This window comes from Crotalus tigris, unplaced genomic scaffold (assembly GCF_016545835.1).
Source record: "Crotalus tigris isolate CLP2741 ecotype Arizona unplaced genomic scaffold, ASM1654583v1 scf7180000018556.678853, whole genome shotgun sequence".
Taxonomy (NCBI): domain Eukaryota; kingdom Metazoa; phylum Chordata; class Lepidosauria; order Squamata; family Viperidae; genus Crotalus; species Crotalus tigris.
In genome coordinates, this window is record NW_024097075.1 from 445,587 (window position 1) to 466,047 (window position 20,461).

General features: G+C 38.1%; 1 protein-coding gene and 1 long non-coding RNA gene across 6 annotated transcripts; one reads left to right on the plus strand and one right to left on the minus strand.

The window, feature by feature from the left end:
- Positions 1 to 6,001: 6,001 nt before the first annotated feature.
- On the minus strand, positions 6,002 to 14,243 carry LOC120313040. Its single transcript, XR_005558019.1, has 4 exons — positions 14,129 to 14,243; positions 13,567 to 13,676; positions 6,592 to 6,767; positions 6,002 to 6,052 (listed from the first exon to the last, which is right to left on the minus strand). It is a non-coding gene; the product is annotated as an uncharacterized LOC120313040 (long non-coding RNA).
- A 108-nt stretch (positions 14,244 to 14,351) lies between these two features.
- On the plus strand, positions 14,352 to 20,180 carry ADRA2A (adrenoceptor alpha 2A). 5 transcript variants are annotated; one of them, XR_005558018.1, is made up of 3 exons: positions 14,355 to 16,653; positions 16,762 to 16,799; positions 17,686 to 20,180. XR_005558018.1 is itself a non-coding variant. In XM_039354536.1 (2 exons), the coding sequence occupies exon 1, from the start codon at positions 15,182 to 15,184 to the stop codon at positions 16,544 to 16,546; it is 1,365 nt and encodes a 454-aa protein (XP_039210470.1). In that variant the 5' UTR covers positions 14,352 to 15,181; the 3' UTR covers positions 16,547 to 16,566; positions 17,686 to 20,180. The 5 variants fall into 5 exon arrangements, 1 of the variants encoding a protein (XP_039210470.1); XM_039354536.1 differs by lacking the exon at positions 16,762 to 16,799 and having other exon boundaries at positions 14,352 to 16,566; XR_005558016.1 differs by having other exon boundaries at positions 16,762 to 20,180.
- Positions 20,181 to 20,461: the final 281 nt, after the last annotated feature.

A 20,461-nucleotide genomic window follows, 5' to 3' on the forward strand; every position in this document is an offset into this window, starting at 1 on the left:
GGCCTTTGCTGATGATTTGGTATTTATTTTGGAAGATCCATTAGAAACCGGCTTTAAATTGATTTAAAAAATAGAAGAATTTGGTGAGGTAGCCGGACTTACGATTAATAAGAATAAATCTAAATTAATAACAAAAAATCTTACAAAGGCACAGGAAAGTGAACTGGAAGATAAAACAAAGATAAGTATAACCAAGAAAATAAAATATTTAGGGATCTGGCTTACAGCGAAATATTCCTTGATTAAGGAGGACAATTATGATAAAATATTACACCAGATAAAAAAAGATTTAGAAAATTGGGAAAATTTGCAAATTTCATTTTTAGGGAGGACCGCTACAGTCAAAATGAATGTATTGCCAAAAATATTGCTTCTGTTCCAGGTTATTCCAATAAAATTAGGGAAAGCATTCTTTCAAGAATTAAATAAATTGGTCACTAAATTTATATGGCAAAGGAAAAAACCCAGGATTAAATTAAAACTCTTGCAAGATATGAAAGATAAAGGGGGATTGGTGTTACCAGAGTGGGAAATATACTACCAAGCATCGAGCTTAACTTGGCTAAAAGATTGGATGGATTTGAAAAATATTAGAGTTTTAACAATAGAAGGACATGACTTGCAAGCAGGTTTGCATGCATTCCTATGGGACGAAAAACATAAAGTACACAGATGCTTTCAAAGACACATAGTTAGGAATGCATTGGTACAGACTTAGGAAAAAATAAAACGAAAACATTATATAAGAATTTCAATGTGGTTATCCCCAACAGAAGCGCTGAAATACCCAAACCTACTGGATATAAATAAGATAATTAGATACAAGGAATTAGTAAATGAACAGGGAAATCTGAAAACAAAACAAGAATTGGAACAAGGTATTGGCAGAGAGATTGACTGGTGGACATTTACACAAATTCAATCTAAATATAGAGAGGACAAAAAATTATATGAAATCCAAAAAGAGCCACAAGAATTGGATAAAATTATACCTGGAACAGAAATAAAATTAATTAGCAATTTATACAAATACCTATTGAGATATAAAATGGAAGACGAGGTTGTCAAAGACACAATGATTAGATGGGCAAAAAATTTCAGATATAATATAGAATTGGAGAAATGGGAAAAATATGGGAAATAAATATAAAATTGACTATGTCGGCGGCATTCAAGGAAAACCAGTTGAAGATGTTTTACAGATGGCATCTTCCATCAGCAAAGCTTGCCAAGATGTTCCAGAACAATTCGCCAACATGCTGGAAATGTAAAAAAGTACATGGAACAAATTATCATTTATGGTGGACATGCCCAGTTGTGAAAAAATACTGGATTAGAATAAGAAGATGGATCGAAGAAATAATAGACCAACCCATAGACTGGAAACCAGAGATCTTTTTGCTGGGTATTTTAAACAGAAAATATAGTAAAGAAATATGGTACTTAATTTTAGCTATAACAACGGCGGCAAGAATAGCATATGCACAGTGCTGGAAAAGTGAGAATATACCATCAGAGGAAGAAGTGATAAGAAAAATCCTGGACTATGCTGAGATGGACAACTTAACAAAAGAGATAAAAGAAAAGGAAAACACAGAGTACTATATAACATGGAACAGGTGGTATGACTGGTGGAGACTAGAAATAATAGAGGAGAATAAATATGGAAAGGTCAAAAGTGAAAATATGTGTATAATAATGTATAATAATAATAATATAAATTATTCTTAGTAAGAAATAGAATATGAAGGAAGAAAAATGTAAATAAGAAACAACGGGGCAATAAGGACAAATATTCTAAAGAAGAATAAGGGGGGAAATGTAAATAATAGATTACCGTTACGTAATCGCTGTTAAAAAAGGGGGGAGGAGTATATACTGTGTGTGTATGTGTGTTATGTTTTGCTTTGTTTTGTTTTGTTGGCTAAAAATAAAATAAAAAAATACACTAAAACAAAAAAATTAAAAAATGAAATGTCTTAAATAAGAGAAATGATTGTGGGATTGTTAAAAGGTGCGATAGTCAAGATTATACATTATCCTCTACTTTAGGGCTTTTCAACCTTTTTGCCAATTGTACCACTTTTAGGATATGGCAATATTTGAGTACCACCTAGCAAGGTGTCAAAAACCTGATGACCAAAAAAACCCCCCACCTATTCAAAGTTGCAATTGCACAATGACCATTTTTACACTTATGACCATTGCAGCATGCCCAGGGTCATGTGATTTATATATGGATGCTTGGCAACTGATTCATATTTATAATGGTCACAGTGTTCCAGGGTCATGTGATCCCCTTCTGCAACCTTTTGACAAGCAAAGTCAATGGCAGAGCTGCTGGTGGCCAAATGCTAAGGCGGAACTTCCTTTCCCCCTTCCCTTCTCTGCCTCCCTTTTTCTCATTCCCATCTCCTTCTGAAGGAAGAATTTGAACCCCCCCATATTTTCCCTCTTCCATATATTGATCAAACAAGGAAAGGCCTCCAGAGACAGAAAAGACAAGCTGCTGAGTGAACTAGATTAAAAAGGCACATTCCCCTTTAAGAATTAGCTACTGGCTAGAAAGGAAAGTAAGGAGCGCAGCCAGCACTTAAGGAAGAAAAAAAATGTAAGTACTGGCTGCCAGCTAAGGCAACCTCCCGAAATGGCTCCATTCATAAGTAAAGAAATGCTACAGGCAAAATCCATTCAGGAGAAAAATACTTCAAAATCCCTTTCAGCAAAACTTATAGCTAACAGCAGAGCAATAGAAGCTAACACCAGCGATCAGCCAAATAGAAATTGCCAAACACTCCTTAAGAACACAAAGCTCTCATTGCACAAATTCCAGAACTTCAAAGTCACAAAAACACATAAGAATCCTTCCACTCTCCATCTCCTTCCCTCCTCCGTGCCTCACCTCCAGCCATTGCTGCCTTTTTTCATTCCTCTTGGAGGGTGACCCCCCTGCTGCATTTGTTGCCTGTTTGCTGCTGCCAGCACAGGTGGCTGCCACAACAGTTGTAGATCGGCTCATGGCCAGCCTGCTGGATATCCTCTCCCCCCACCCTCCCCCTCCTCCTTCTTCTTCCCCCCCTTCAGTGCAGCTGACTCTGCCTCTTCCCAAGGCTGCTGCTTTTTCTCTCTCTCCCTCTCCTGCCCAAACTGCCTTCTTTTATAGGCTCTCCTGTCTCCATCCCCTCCTCCTTTCTCATGGGGGAGGATGAGCCAGAAGTGAGCCTGGGGCCTTTGCAGCTCCAGAGGATTCTCTCACTGTAAGTCCTTGCCTGTGCTGGCTCCCCCACTACACTTGGCTAGGTAGGGCCACTCATTAATGTACCATAAGTGGTACGTGTACCACCGGCTGAAAAGCCCTGCTCTACTTCATTTGGTATCTGTTATGAACAGAGGAAGACAGAGGAAAAGAATGGCACTGGATAATATGAACTGACCTCAGAAAGAACAGCTGGAGGAGTGCACCAAATCTCATGTTTCCTATGACTGCATGGAAAAGGGTCATACTTTTTCTTTGGGTTGGAACTTCCACTGAAAGTAAGCCTCTCCAAAGTAATAGCTGATGAATGGCAGTTTGGGCTACTGGTTAAGGTGCAAGTCTAGAAAATGGGAAAGTGTGAGTTCAAGTCCTGTCTTGACCATGAAAGTCAGCTGGGTGACTTGGGGCTGGTCATTCTCTCTCAGCCCAATTCAACTCACAGTTATTGTTGTGGGGAAAAGGAGTAAGGTATTGGACAGATTCGGCACCTTGAGTTATTTGTAAAAATAATAAAGGTATGATAGAAAAAAGTAATAAAATAAAATAAATTCTGCTTTCCGTTTGTAGGAGACATTGAAATACTTGAATCAAAAGAAACAGTGAAGCAATCTTTGAAAGAACATTATTTGTCTTGAGTAAGGTCGTTCTAGAAAAGTTGTGTGCAACTTCCAATTGGATTGGTTGAGACAACCCAAAGTCATTGTATAGTGTCCCCTCTGCAGTCAAATCTATTGCAGATTTTTGTGTGATTTAAAAAAAGAAGTAAAGTAAGTGGCATGAGAAACACAGCAAAAAAAAAAAAAAAAAAAAAAATCCATTTGGGAGCTCATAGGTAAATTCTCTTGGCCATAAAATTCCATAAATATGGCAGGGAACTTTGTTTTTAGAATCTGGCTGAAACCATCATTTCCTCATTGTTCTCCTTTAAAGGTTTTGCAGTCCTTTGAACCATTAAGGTAGTTAAAGAACCATTAAGGCTGAAAGTCCCTTATTAACTCTCTATCAGGAACCATTTTGTGGATAAAGGTTGCATTTACTTTTATATGTTCAAGCAACCAAATTACTTAAGCTTCAATTCTAGCTCAAGATTCTTCATTGCCTGAAATACTTTATCATCAAAGACTTTCAAATGGAGCTGTATATTTCAAAAATAATGCATTCTTGCTCTTATCACATTAAATCTGCTGATTGCTGTCAGCTTGCTTGTAAGAAACAAAAAGAACTACTGACTGTAAATTATTACTTCCATATGATGTGACTGTCAGTAACCCTGTTGCAGATGGATGTAACAGGATCTCTGTATTCACCACAACATAATCAAGATCAGAATTTTTGTTTTTCCAATGGATGGCAAACTGACTTGCAGTAACTTGATGGAATCACTAGATGTCGTTGTATACTTATTCTCATCATTTTTCCTTCCAATTCATTTTTTTTTAAAATCTATCTTCTGATTTGACACTGGCTAACTACGGGAGGAAAAATTCTTTAGCAAAAATTGTTCAGGTACAGATTGATGTTAGCACAAATTGTGAATACTGAACAATCTGTGAAGACATTTCAATTTGGTCAATTTGATCTAAGAATATTTCTTGCTTATGGTATGGATGGTAAATTGGGACAGTAATATTTTTTTCTGGGAAAATGCTTCCATTTAATTAAATAAGACTTACTTTTTTTCAATAGATCTGAAGCAACCCCAAATAAGTAAAAAACTGCAGCAGACAAGCAGGGAAGCAAAAATATCTTAATCAAGGAATCATAAAGAAGACAAGTACACCTCAGTACTAGCAGAGCAAGTACTGAACATAAAGAGCCAGCAAACCCTACTCCCCTCTACATATTACATATTGCCTTGCCTAGTTATGAAATGTCTGCAAAACAACAACCAAAACTAGGGAGTACAAGAACCCAAGAAAAATGGGCATGTCTCTGGATATGTTCATAACAGCATCGGATCTTGTTGAGGTTGATATTGTTATTGATGATGATGATGACTGGAATTGACTGAAGGACTTAAAAGTGTCCTTCTAGCTTTGTGGTTTCTATAACTGTTATGTTCTAGTCAACAGAAGAATTACTTAAGTAGTAAAGCCCCCAAGATATTTGGCAAAGTACTGATTATCTCTCCTTTCCCCCTTTAAGATACTACTCAATGCAGCTAGATTCTTCTGAACAGAGATTTCTGGGATTTAGGTTTCTTAGGAGGCTATTATGTCCAGGAAGTCCTTGGTGCTCTCTGAGCTTGAGGGGACCAAGGACTCCACAGTTCAATCCCGAGCTAGATATATTTCTTTCTATTGGGTATGTCTCTAAACAACAGGGAAGAAGATGCTAATCTTGAGTGAAGGTGAGAATGGTTAGAATTTGTTCAGGATGGCCCTTCCTGAAATTATGATGTACTAAGATATATTTTAGGACTAAGAAGAACTGCCTGTTATACACCATTTGTAAATAAGAGGAAATAAGTGTCTATGGAGATTCTCAGTCATCCAGGTCATAGTTGCCCCAAGGATGCTTTTTTCACAAGGCAATTGGATTTTGTTTTTCTTTGAAGACGTTTCATTTCTAATCTATCTTTAGCTCTGACTGGATGGTAGGGAATGGAAGGATTTTTTTAATACTCCTTGCAGAGAGCTGGTCATTTGCATTCTTTTCAAGAGTCGTTGAGGCCACTGGAGGTTTATCTGTGTCTCAGGATCACCTGAATAGTGCAGATATGCGTGGAGCCTTCTTGGAATTGTTGAAAGGACTGTGTTGTAGGCTGGAGATAGATGATGTCATATTCCTCCCCCTCTGTTGAATGAGGAAATAAGTAATTAAAATATCATAACCTTCCAATAATCTAAAGAATCCAAGTTCTGCATTATGTTTTCATCACTTAAAGAATCACTGTAGGTTCAAAACTGTGCACTAGACAAATCATTGCTATCCTCATGATCCTTTATGAAGTGTTGTAATTAATATTCAAGTGTTACCATAAATAGTGCCATGTGCACACTAAGAAAACAATTTGGAAGAATTGTTTTGGAACTTGCATGAGTGCAGCAGGTCTCTGTTCTTCATTAAAGCAGAATGATTTCTTTTTGTTGGACTTCCACTAAAGCTTGATAAAATAGTGCTGCCGCTATAAAACTCTCGTAATGATTTATTATACTGGCAGCATTGTTTTACAAGCTTATGTGAGACCTCATCCGAAACATTTTCACTGTACACAGCTCTACTGATTAGTCATTATTTATTGTTATTATTAAAACAATACCTAATGCTATCGGTATGCTAGGTGGCTATAAAAGTGTCACTGTACTACCTCTAAAGGTCTGCTGCTCACTTACCTCTAAAAGGGAGTTGAGTGGAATCAGGAGAAGATATAAGATGCCATTTACAGTACTGATCTATTTTCCTTAATCATTTAGATGAGGAGAACTGAAGCTAAGGAGAAGTTGCATTTATAAAACCAACTAATGAGATAGAGTTGAGATGGAGCTGAATGCATTTCAGTTTCTGGTACCTGAAGTGCAAGAGCAAAAGTTACACCACTGTTTAAATTGGGCTGTTTTTCTATCTTAACTCTGCTAATAAAGTTTTGCATTACAAATGAAAGAGCATTATGATTATGATTGTGGATGTTTTCAACGTCTACTCTAACCTTATAGCCACATGACAAACAAAGTAGCTATTGCCTTAAAAGACAATTCACACCAAGCGAAAACCAAATGTAAAATCATTATTAATGCCAATCAAAAGCCAAGGTTGAAAAGAAAACCCTTGAGTTTGTAAATACAGCTTCTGAGTGACTGCCTTTCATAGCTTGGGAAATGATGTTAAATATGTTCATATGGTTGTAAATGTTTTGCTTACAAGGTATTGGCTGTTATCCACAGATGACTTGCTAAATCCATTAAGCACATGATTTAGAAAATGAAACCTGCTTTAGCTGTGACTTCTGATTTTAATGCTGCTTCTGGGGGTTGCGACTGATAGTGTAGAAAGAGGTTTGAGCATATCTGTTCTGATTGGGAGAGAAAGTAAACAAGTAATGCCAATGGACAGATACATGTGCTGACAGTATTCATTGTGGAGCTTAGAGCAGTGGCAAAAGCTAAGTATGTATATGCTACACATAACGCTTGAAAAAAAGCATCTAGAAGGATCCTCTTTGATGATGAAAATATGCACTACCTTGAATACTGGGAATTTTTCAATGATTTAAATTGGAAAAGGCATAGGAATACATTTTGATGGCTATCAAAGGCATAACACGATAGATCATAGACAGATACTCAAAAGAACAGTTTAAACATTTGAAACCAAATTCCTCTAGCTTTCTATTTGATAAAATGCTTGTTGAAGAAGAGGGAACATTTCATCCTAATGCAAACAATCCTGGCAAACAAAGATTTTTTTCAGGATATCAACAAGACAGCTAGTGAATTTGCTTTATCTTCTGGAAGATCAAACAAAGAAGTAAAATATCTTGCTTACCACTCCCTTATTCCTCTTTCATACAAAGTTACAGAAATTAAATTTACTCTTTTAGACATCCCACCCCGTAGATTTTAGAGTCATAAATATCCATACTTAATTTTCAAGCAGATGCATTAGAAATTTAACTTGTTTTTAATTTCAAGATTGTGTGCAGACTGACCAGTCATGTATAGTTTGTCTCCTTTCCTATTCTATATTGTGTGTGTGATTACAGTACCAACATTTGAAATAAACATTATAAAACCATTTCAGCCTTCCCAACAATGACATGTCTGGGGACCAACTCCTGTTGACTTTACGGAACATGGCCAATAATGATAACGTCTATAGATTAAAACATCTGGAAGGTAACAAATTGGAGAAAGTTAATCTTGTTTTTTTGAGTGGGCCAATGTTCTACTGCCCTGTGCACATGTGTTTATGTGATGGTGATGTATCACATAAAAATAATTTGGATCAATTTTTAAAAATATATTCATGTGTATAATTTTATTTCAGCTTGAAGGAATTATACCATTCTAAAGCCAACAATATCTACCTGCTTACATATTACATGCATACACATACAGGTAGTGAAGATATTTGAAGCAAAGTTTCAAAGCATGAAGAGCTGGGATATTGAACAAAGCATGTACTACAATCTGTCTCTAGTTTGGCAATGATTAAGCAAATTCCTTCCTCCAGAGGCTATTGCAAAAAAAACTCTTGCCTTTGCAGTCATCAGCCTTAGCTTCTCTCTTTCTCTGTCTCATAGGGCTTTTGATGAAAATAAGATGTTTTGAGCCAGCTTATATATCACCATGGCTCAAAGCATATTTTTAGAAGTAAGAACTAGCACTCAGACTGAAAACCAAGGAAGCTTAATATAAAATCATATTTATTGTTGTGTTTGGGTTCAATAATTGGAATCTAAACTTAGTCATGTTTAAGAGTAGGGCCAACATTAACAAGGGATAACACACAAAGACAAGTCTGTGCTGCTTTATTTTGCTCATACAAAAGAAAATGTGTGGGAAGAAAGTAAACTCTAATTTAGACACACACATGGAGAGGTTTCACTGATCCCCAAGTATGTAAACCTCCCATCCTCTATAAAAAAATAATCAAAATGCCAAAAAGGTTTTGTTATATGAATCTGAGCAATAAATGGTTTGAAAATCATCATGTATTCATTTCATAGTTGGATTTTCTGTTTTTCAAAGATCAACTGTTTTTCAGACATTTCAGTCATAATGTACCCAAGTAACTTTCACATTGCCAAGAAATCAACATCTGGTTAGAGACTGAAGCTAGCCAATGGGAAAGATGTAAATGATTGGGCAATAATCAGGTTTTCAAGTTGTATTATTATTCTGAAACACTACTATAGGCAATAGGTGAAAATATTTTAGAGACAATCCTTTTTGCATCTGAAGGCCAAAGGCAGTATCTGAGGCTTTGCAAAAATAATATAAACATGGAAAGGACGAAAAATTAACAAGGATTTTTAAAGTAGTACTGAAGTAAAATACAGTAAACAACAAACAACCTGCGCCTGAGAAGGATTGCACTGACTTAAATTGTTGCAGGTGATAAAATAGCCTTTGAACCTGGCATACGTACTCTTCCCTGTAAAGCAAACTGGAATTGCACAATAGCAAAGTAATTTGCCTTTCTCTGATATGTAGAAAGTGTAAAAAAGGGAGCATATCAACCAGAGTCTTTTGTTTTCTTTGAAGCAGCTCTTATTTTGGACTGCAATTTTCAGTCTTTGCAAAGCTGGTTTTGGTTAAACCTAGCAGTTCTAATAATAGTCAATTGTTCAAGCTCATTGCATGCTGCAACCTCAAATGTGCAATAAACAGAGAGCCCCACTGAGTTCACTGAAGCTTGCTCCCAGAAAACTGCATGGGAATGGAGTCTGTATTGTAAACACAGATGCTCTCATGTATGCATACTCATGGGTATGCTTAGATATCTCTATCTGGACATATTAAACTTATTGGACGTGTAGGGTTTTACTATGGATTCTCATGGGAGTAAACAGGAATTGCTAGACTTATAATGTACAGTAATATCACATATACTATTATGACTTGAATGTATTAAATTAAATTAGCTATTTGCAGATACTTCCTTTGAAGGTACTGTATCAAGCTTATTGACCAAGTTTGCCTAATGATAGCACTATTACTCCTTAAATATATTTTAAATAATAGAGTAGAGTAGAGTAGAGTAGAGTAGAGTAGAATAGAATAGAATAACAGAGTTGGAAGAGACCTTGGAGGTCTTCTAGTCCAACCCCCTGCTCAGGCAGGAAACCCTATACCATTTCAGACAAATGGTTGTTCAGTCTCTTCTTAAAAACTTCCAGTGTTGGAGCATTCACAACTTCTGGAGGCAGGTTGTTCCACTGGTTAACTGTTCTAACCATCAGGAAATTTCTTCTCAGTTGCTTCTATGTTGCTTCTCTCCTTGATTCGTTTCCATCTATTGCTTCTTGTCTTGCCTTCAGGTACTTTGGAGAATAGTTGACTCCCTCTTCTTTGTGGCAACCCCTGAGATATTGGAACACTGCTATCATGTCCTTCTCTTCCTTAAACTAGACATACCCAGTTCCTAATAAAAAACTGGATAATGAATGCAAATTTATGATGTTATAACATGACGATCAATACCCCTATTACATAAAGGGAATCAAAATTAGAAGCTGAGCTACAATATACAAAGAGTTGGCTATTAACTATGTTAGCTGGAATTTGGCTGGCTTGCAGTCCCAGCTTCAAAAAGTGTTCTAAAATGCTGATGGTGGTCTCAAAAAAAGAAGTATGTAACAAGGCATCTTTGAAATTCATGTAATGAAAATGGCCACATAGTGTCATAAGATAAAAAATGAATGAGTACTGAAGAAAGGAGGATTGGATAAAAAAATTGACTGACTACTTTGGAAGAAGTACACTGAGATGCTTTGGTTCATAGACAGAAAATGAATAATGGTTTAATCACAAATATGAAGGAAGAATGAATGGATCTAATCAAAAGAGGCCAATAAAGTTGTAATTCGATGAAATTGCGATGTATAAAAATAAAAGAAGTTTAAAGAACAAAAGAAAAATTATGAGATTTATATCTGATGAGGTGACCCCCCATATTAATATTAATTACACCATTAATTTGTTATATCCAAACATTGAGTATATGTAAAACTAAGAGCAAAAGCAAATGCAAAGAAAAAAAAAAGGGGGGGGGAGGGAACCTATCCATAAGAAAATGGGAATGTGATTGCAGAAGCTATTTTAATATGCACTTGTAGAAAATGCAACTTGAATTGCTAATAATATAACAGAAAATTACTAAGGGAGCAAAACACAGGAAAATGTCTCAATAACCCGTCTACCATAAGAACTGGGGACAGATAGGTGGGAGTTACATAAACTGTAGGAGAGATCCCCGGTATCCTTCTTCTGTGCAATCTCTACCCTGGTCTGTCTTTCACTGGGCATTCACATTTTGGACACGGACCCAGGATTTTCTAGGATAATATAGCAATGGCTATAGCGATAACACTTAGACTTATATACCACTTTATATGCTTTATAGCAGGGGTCTCCAACCTTGGCAACTTTAAGACTTATGGACTTTAACTCCCAGAATTCCTCAGCCAGCTTTGCTGGGAGCTTTTTCTGGGAGTTGAAGTCTACAAGTCTTAAAGTTACCAAGGTTGAGGTAACTTTATAGCACTTTCTGAGCAGTTTACGATGTCAGCCTATTGCCCCCAACGATCTGGGTCCTCATTTTACTGACCTAAGAAGGATGAAAGGCTGAGTCAACCCTGAGCTACTCAAGACTGAATATGCAACATGCAACAGTGTTAAGTGCAGAATTATATAGGGGTACAGACAGTCCTCAACAGGGCTTTTTTTGTCACAGAACGCTCAGAACAGAGTTCCGGCACCTTTTTGGGATGGAACCTTGTAGGGTAGGCAAGGCGGGTTGTACGACGTGTGTGAGTTCCAGCACCTTTTTTTTTTTTTTTTTACAAAAAAAGCACTGGTCCTCAACTTACAACCACAACTGAGCCCAAATTTCTGTTGCTAAGTGAGGCAGTTGTTAAGCAAATTTTGCCCCCATTTTATGACCTTTCTTGTCACAATTGTTAAGAGAATCACTGCAGTTGTTAAGTTACTAATATGGTTGCTAAGTGAATCTGGATTCCCCATGGACTTTGCTTGTCAGAAGTTGCAAAAGTTGATCACATAACCCCAGGACACTGCAACCATCATAAATATGAGTCAGTTGATAAGTGTCTGAGTTCTGATCACATGACCATGGGGATACTGCAATGGTCATGTGAAAAACGGTCAAAGGTCACTTTTTTCAGTGCCGTTGTAATAAGTCAAGGACTACCTGTATAATAAATTGCACTGATGTAAATTAAATTTATTTTGGTATCTTTTTTTCTAAAATATGGTGTGTCTTAAATTTTTGCTCATTATTTCTTATTTTTTGTCTGAATGTTTTATGTAAAGATGCTTACTCTCAAAGAGAACTGAAGGATGGATATGAATGTATGCTTGATAATAATCATGGCATGACAAGTAGTTCTGAAAGGTATTGAATCCCTTGGTTTCATAAAGTTTGTAATCCAAAGAAAGTTAAGCAGGCTCACATTTTATAAAATTCAACAAGTTATCATCAAATAAATTATTTTAGCTTTTCTGAGGTAGCTGTATAACTAGACAACTTTCTGCAATCTGTACTATACAACTCAATGGGTGATAATCTGTATCAAAACAAAACTGGGTGATTTCAGAATGCTAATAAAATTTTGATCAACTGCATATGTTGATCATATGTGCATAAAATGTTATGATCCTATTACTGAAATATGTTATGACTATAAATTCAGAAATCTTGTTAATGTGTATCAGATAACTGGAATTAGGAAACGAGTACTTGTGGAAGGAGCAAGAATGATGAAAGTTACAATAACAGCAAGCAGCTCCTTTGAACATAAGGCCAGGTTGACAACATGAAGACAACACAAAGTTGGTTTGTTTACCATTTATGTCAATCACACTTTTGAGATTTGGAAATGGTAGTTTGTAGTTTAATGTATTGTGAGAATTCAGTCACTTGTATTTCAAAGATTATAGTTAAACAAATTATGGTTTATTATGGCACTTGACAATAGGGCTTTAGAGAAGGATCGAGCTGACTTATTAGGCTGCAAAGGATGCTTACTCCTTACTCCTATGTTGAAACAACTGAGATTTTCTATCTATAATCAGGAGGCCAAGATAAGAGAATATATATAGCTCAGAACTGAACGGTGGAATCCTTGATGTTCTCTGAGCTGTATTGTTTGCTTGCATGTTTCATTACTTGCCTAGGGTTCGAGTTAGGGTTAAGGTTATTGAATGTGGGGCTTGCTCCTGGTTGATATACAATAGCTTGCCCTGCCATTGTTGATGGGATGTGGTTTTCTCCTTGGTAGTTCTTTGATTAGGAACTACTTAATATTGTCTTCCACTTGACTGTTTGTCTGGTGTTAATCCCTGTTTATCTGGGTGTTAGTTTCTGGAGAGGATGTTTTTTTTTGTTTCCTTCTTAACCATTTTATTGTCTCTTTGGAATGGTATGTAAATATGGTTTATTTCTATGTGCCTATTGAAGATTGATTTGTATGAATGCCAAGCATTCATGAGAGTTAACTATATATTCTGGGAATGTTAAACTAATATCTCCTTAGTAGTGGCTGCAAGGAATAGAACATTTCACCAAAGGAAATACTGAGTTGTATACTGTATAGTGCAAGCAATCTTTTGAGGGAGTATACTTACTGTGCATTATCCAGGTGAGATACAATCCACAGCTGATGATTGATGGAATTACTGGCAAGATGCTTCATAGCAGAACCTTGAACATCTCCTCAGGCTAGTCCCAATGAATACTGTACACAGCGATGCATCAAGAAACATATATGTTTTACTAAAGAGATCAGCCTTTTCAATAACTGAAGAAAAACTCTCAAATATTGAAATTAACAGCATCCAACACATGCATATATGTACATCAAGGTTCTGTGTGGTTACACTGTGAATTCATGTTATTAAAAGTTCTTAGACCCTCTTTCTTGGAACTAAAAGTTTCCAGTGTGATTTGCAAAAAAGGAAACAAGGCAACCCCTTATACTTAGAATTAAAATATATAAAAAAATAACAAAAACAAAATTGAAGGGGGCGGTCGGAGGGAGAAGATGAGGCTGGAGATGCGATACCGCCTATGCCCGGATAGCAGGCGACGCCCGCGCGCAATGCTCAACCATGGGTAACGAATTATGGTGCGGTGCCCGAACAAACCGCTTGATCGAACCCCTCCCCACCCTCCCGCGTTTGAACTAACCGGGCTTCGACTTCCACGCTTGCCGTCTGGAAGCCCGTCGAGTGGCAAGGGCCTTTGCATATACCGGGAAGGAAGGTCAGAGAAGTTGCGTGTGTGTGTAGCTGGAACCTTCCAGCGGGACAGAGGGAGGCGTGCCGCGCCTGTGTGAGCTAGTCGTTTGAGAAGTTGGCGGGTGGGCGTGTAAGCGCAGGACTCCTCTCGGAGGGAAGCGACAGGTGGAAGGCAGGCGAGGGGACGTCTGCTTTCGGGAAAAGACCGTAAAGGAGCCTCAGGCAACCGGTTGAAACGCTACTCTCCGCCGGAGGAGCGGCGACAAGACAGAGGCGGGGAAAAAGCGCCGGGGGCTATCCCCACGTGGCGCTGACGCGGAGCCACTGAACCGCCGAGCCGATCGGGGGCTATAAAGTGAATCGGGAGCCCGGAAGGCTGAGCTTCAGCAGAGAGCGAGCACTGCCTTCCCGGCTGAGGAGAATTTCTATACCATTTTAAACCCTGAGCTACGAACGCTCTCCCTTTAGTGGTAGTTGGTTATACCGGCGCCGGCGGCGGCCGGTTTAGCGTGTTTGGCGGAGCCCCTCGACTGGCTTGTCTTTCCTCCCGCGGCTTAGCAAGACCAGCGCCCTTCGTAGCCCCCATGCAGGATCTGCTCCACCGAGAAAAACGAGTCTCCCTCTCCGCCGCCCGCCTCCCGCGGAGATCTCCTTTCGCGGGGAGAAGGTAAGAAGCAACTTTTGACTCCCGCTCCGCCTGCTGCGAATGGTCTCTTGAAGGAGCCCCTCCGGCCTTGGCTGGACTTTTGAGGGCGATCTGGGGGAGTGGGGCTAGCAAGGAAGGAGAGACCTGCTCGCCCTGGCGGTCTGCTATGACTGAAACGGAGGCGGGGGGCAGTTATGGAAGCTGAGCCAAGCCGCTTCTCTTGCTCCTGATTGGAATCAGAGCTTTCGGGGGCTTCCGGTGCCTGCAGAAAGGATCAGCCCCGCCGGAGACAGGTGCGGGATCTCCTCCTCCTCGCAGGGTGTGCCTGTCTCAAGTGACGTCCATGAAGCTGGGTTCATGTTGAAGCTGAAGAGCCCGTACCCAGAGCAAGGGGGATTCGCTTCCCTGGCCCACGTGCCCTCTTTCCAGCTGGAGCACAGCTACCCACAGCACATGGATGGCAATGGGAGTTTGAATGGAAGTGATGGCGGGCAGAAAGAGGGCCTTCCTTACCCCTTGCCCACTACCTTAGCCCTCATCTTCCTGGCCACGCTGCTGATGCTCTTCACCATTTTTGGCAACGTATTAGTTATCATTGCTGTCTTCACCAGCCGGATGCTGAGGGCCCCTCAGAACCTCTTTTTGGTTTCCTTGGCCTCAGCAGACATCCTGGTGGCCACCTTGGTCATTCCATTTTCTCTTGCCAACGAGGTGATGGGCCAGTGGTATTTTGGCAAGGTATGGTGTGAAATCTACCTGGCTTTGGATGTACTCTTCTGCACCTCTTCCATTGTGCATCTCTGTGCCATCAGCTTGGATCGCTACTGGTCCATTACGCAGGCCATTGAGTACAACCTCAAGCGCACACCACGCCGCATCAAAAGCATCATCTTTCTGGTTTGGATCATCTCAGCTGTCATCTCTTTCCCACCGCTTATCTCCATTATGAAGCAGGGTGAGCCTGAGAGTCAGCTCCATGAACAAACAGAATTGAAACCTGAGAACAAGTTGCCAAGCTGCAGTATCAACAAGGAAACCTGGTACATCATCTGTTCTAGCATTGGCTCCTTCTTTGCTCCCTGCCTTATCATGATCCTGGTCTACATCCGTATCTACCAGATTGCAAAAAGGAGGTCTCGAGTGCCTCTCAACAAGCGAGGGGAGACTGTAGAGAGGAGACAGAATGGATTGGATGACAAAGACGATATGCCTGCAATAACCAAGCTCAATGGGGGGAAGATAGCATTGGCAGGAAGGAGCCAGGAAGCAGAAGTCAATGGTATAGACCTGGAGGACACGTCTTCTTCAGAGCAGAATGACACCCCTCAGCCTAGGAAAGCAGAAAGGCTCCCCAGAAATAAGGGCAAAACCAAACTCTGCCAAATTAAGCCTGGGGACAATTTGCCTAACCAAGTAGAAGAGGATAGGAATGCCAAAGCTTCACGATGGAGAGGTAGACAAAACCGAGAAAAGCGCTTCACCTTCGTACTTGCAGTAGTGATTGGAGTTTTTGTTGTCTGCTGGTTTCCTTTCTTCTTCACTTATACATTGACTGCTGTTTGTAACAGCTGCCATGTTCCTGAGACCCTCTTCAAGTTCTTCTTCTGGTTTGGTTATTGCAACAGTTCCCTGAATCCTGTCATCTATACTATCTTCAACCATGATTTTAGGAGGTCCTTTAAAAAGATTCTCTGCAAAATAGACCGGAAAAGAATTGGGTGAAGCAGGGATCTGTTTGCAAGGCAAGTCTTAGGTTCAGCTCTGGCGGGATATTGGAAGTGGGTGGCACCTTGTCTGATTACTGAGCATTGACTCTTCAAAGGCTTCAGGTGAGATAAAACAATTAAAATATTAGTGCACAACCAGAACTCAAGAGGATATGTACCCAGGGATGGATCAAAAGTCTTATTTTAGTGTGTTCTTTCTATGTATTTCAGCACATTGAAATGAACAAATGAGGGTGAGAAAGGAAATTGTAAGTCATATCTTTCAGAAGCACTTTCTATTTTCCATCTAAGGTCCCTGATGTTGTTATGACATTGCGTCTTTGAGATCTGTGCATCTTTAACTTTTATAGGAGAAATTAGCTTTAAACTGTTTTAAATATTTCTTGAGATGCATTGTATATGAAAAGCAAAAGAAAGACAGACATTTGAGTGGACCTCTGCTGCCATCTCATCAATTTAAAATATAATATTAAATTCCAAAATTTCCAATATGGTTCTGGATGTTGAGATATAACAACTGGTAATGTAAGCTTTGACACAATGGCCAGTGTTTTATTGTATTCACTATTTGTATTTGTTTTTTCAAACAAAATCATGTTTGTCTTGTCTTTTTTAAATGCAGTATTGTTAAAAGACTGTATCTCTTATTCTGTACCAATTGAGAGAATCAAATACGAAGGATTTCACTTAGAAAAGGAGCTGTCAAAAAAGCTTTCTAAGACCTCAGAGGTTTAAGATAAAGTATTCTTTCTTTGTGATCCTTTCATTGAGATATGTTCAATGAAACTTACTTCTTTCTCTAGTTGTAAATAGATACCATAGATGAAATTCTCTGTTTACAGTGTTATTTGATTTACAGTTTTTACATTTTTATTTGTGCTAGCTCTCCTGTACAAAAAACATATTTTCATGTACAAGTTCATTTTTCCCTTTTTATCTAATATGAAACCATACAAATCTTTTTTTCCAACTACAAAATTGGATTATAGAACTCTTTTGATTAGTCATATAGTGTATGTTATAAATGAATATAAAGGAGAAAGAAAATGAATAGAATAATTGTAACATGTAAAAAATAATGTTGGCATAGGAAGAAATATCTTTGTTAACTATCTTTTTTATTTGTTTTCCCAGAAATACGTATTGCAAGTTAACTTCCTCAGCTCATCAAATAAATATACTGAGTATTATTAAAAGGGAAATGGAAAACATCAGAATTTTATTTTCAACATTATGACATTTTCAATTACATTTACAATCTGATTAAGTACTTTGTAGCTGATGATGCTGGAAAAGCTCTTCCTTTTAAAGCTGTAAAGTTGATTTATTCTTGCTTTTTGTGCAAGTTTTTATATGGATGACAGGACCTTCTTTAAAAAAAAATGCCACCCTACTCTATGGGACATTATGGATATTCAGTCTTCAGACTCGTATGCCTTCACTTTGTAAGGATACATATCCAATCTGTTAAATAAAAAAATGAATCTGACACTGCTATTCAGCTAAAACTAGAATGCTAATAATAGAGAAGGGAAAAGGAAATAATTTATTAGCAACAAATATATTACTTGTCTAAAAGCTCATTTTTTTAAAAAAAAATTGAGTTAATTACAAATGTTTGCATAAAGCGTTTTTAACCTAGATTTTAAAATTTCTTTTTTTAAAGACTCATTTTCCAGTTCAAGGAATTCATACTATTTATATGGAGTTGTTTCTAAAATGTGTATTAGTATCCAAGGGCTCAAACAATGGGGGGTTTGATGGGGACATGGGGATGTATACACCAGCACACAGTCAAAAATAATGCTGCCATTATAAGTCTGTTGCAAAGGTATTGCAATTTAGCAGGATTGAGGCCAGGCCTTATATATGAATCTGGCAGCTGGGTAATATACAGTTTTTCCTTGCATTCAGTTTAATATGAGAGAGCACTCTGTCACTTTTTCCCTGTTGCAGTAAAACAAGATAATAAAAGTAAAAAGCCTGTGTGACTTCCCCTATTTGTTGTAATTAACTTTTGAAATGTTGGAATTTTAATACCCACTGCTTACCAGAAAAATCAGGACACATAGATAAGGAGTTGTTTTTTTTTGATGAAGGTGATCTGTCTACATTGTGCTGTAAATTTGTATATCCCCAGTTTCATGCTTTCTTGCTATATTTGGGCTGAAACTTCCAGAGTTGTTAAGGAAGGCTGGGAATTCCATAGGAGATAAGCCAACACATTTGGAGACTCCAGTTTGGGGAAAGCTGATGTATTTCTAATGCCTTGAAGGCTCTGTACAAGAGATTTCAGTTAGAAACATCGCAACCCATTTAGCTGGCTTTACCAGACTTACAGATTGGTCCTATGGTTTGTAACAAGGAATTTAACTGCTAAATTAGTTTATACAGTAATCAGGTAACAGAGATCCAAAACAACTCATTTACATAGGAATTTGAGAACCATGTTTTCAATATCTTTCCAAATACTGTCTCTGCAATTGTCTATCCGTAATAGGAAGAGGAAATCTTTTGAAATGGGTTCCTCATGATATAAAAAGAACAGCTTAAAACTCAGGCTAGATGGAAAGGCCAGAATCAATGGTTTAAAACTACAAGGAACTACAAGATTAGATGTCAGGTGAACTTTCTCACTATATGAGCTGTAGGTCAGTGAAGTAAGATGCACAGAAAATGATAGAATGTAGTGGAAAAATAGGATGGCCTTGAAGTACAAAAGGAAGATCTTCAGATAAATGAAACCTGAGCCCAGGCCAAGAAAATACTTTGAGAAAGTGTCTCAGACAGTGCTCCCCTCCAGTTAATTCTCATCAAGATGAAAAAGGAAGGTAGCACATTCCGACTTACAAGATTCTGTTCCTATAGCTGTTTCAATAAAGTAGCTTAGATCTGGATGGTGTCTGTTTCTTAGTCAACTACCTGATGGGGTTGACATCATTTCTTCTTTGCCAAAAGTCTTCAAACAGAAGCTAGATGGCTTCTGTCAGAGATGTTAATCTAGAGGATCATATATGCAGCAGGGTGTTGAATTAGAGGTGATGTTTCAATGACTCTTTGAAGTCTTACCGTTTTGATAATACATAAATCCAGAGAAAATGAAATATACTCAAATCTTATTTAGCTGGCTCTGTTAATGAAGTTCCTTGCCCACACACTGAGCTCTTAGGCAGAAATATGGCTTCTGTACTGCCAGTAAAAGGGGTGACCCTTTCACTCAGTTTGATGAATGGGATTGGCTGTCTCCAGAAACTCATCAGAAAGAAAACCAAAGAGCCTTCTTATCATCTGAAAAATGACTTAAGGTGAAATAAACTGTAAATTTTAGCCTGTTGATCCGAAATAGCACAAGGGGAAAGTTAATTGGCCTTGTAAAAGATCTTGGCTTGAGGATGTGGGTTGCATATTTTTAGGGTTCTGGTATTCAACGTACTGTATGAAACAAGTAAACAAATGCCTTACACTGGAAAAATAAAGTGGTTTCTGGAATATCTTTCTAAATCAAAGTTGTATCTGGTATAACAATCCCTGAATACCATGCCATTTGACCTTTTTAAGAAAATGTAACATGTAAACAGATATAGCCATAATGGATTTATAAATAAATGAATAAAATTGACACTTCTAAAGCATGGTAGATCTTTGTCATCTCTGTTTTTGGTTTCAAGACTTAATCAGCAAATGGGAACTGACCTTTTCAAGCACATATTACCATAGTCCCTTGTATTTAATCATTGTTACACCACATGTTAAACAGAACAATGGCATGCTTTATCATGCTCTAAGAAGCTTTTGATATGATTGTGCTTTCTTATAGCAGAGCAAATCCATTCATGTACCTCTTAAGGCCAAGAATTAGGGCAAAATCATGTTTGAGGTTTTTGATATTTTCCCCTGCCTTTCTAGTTCC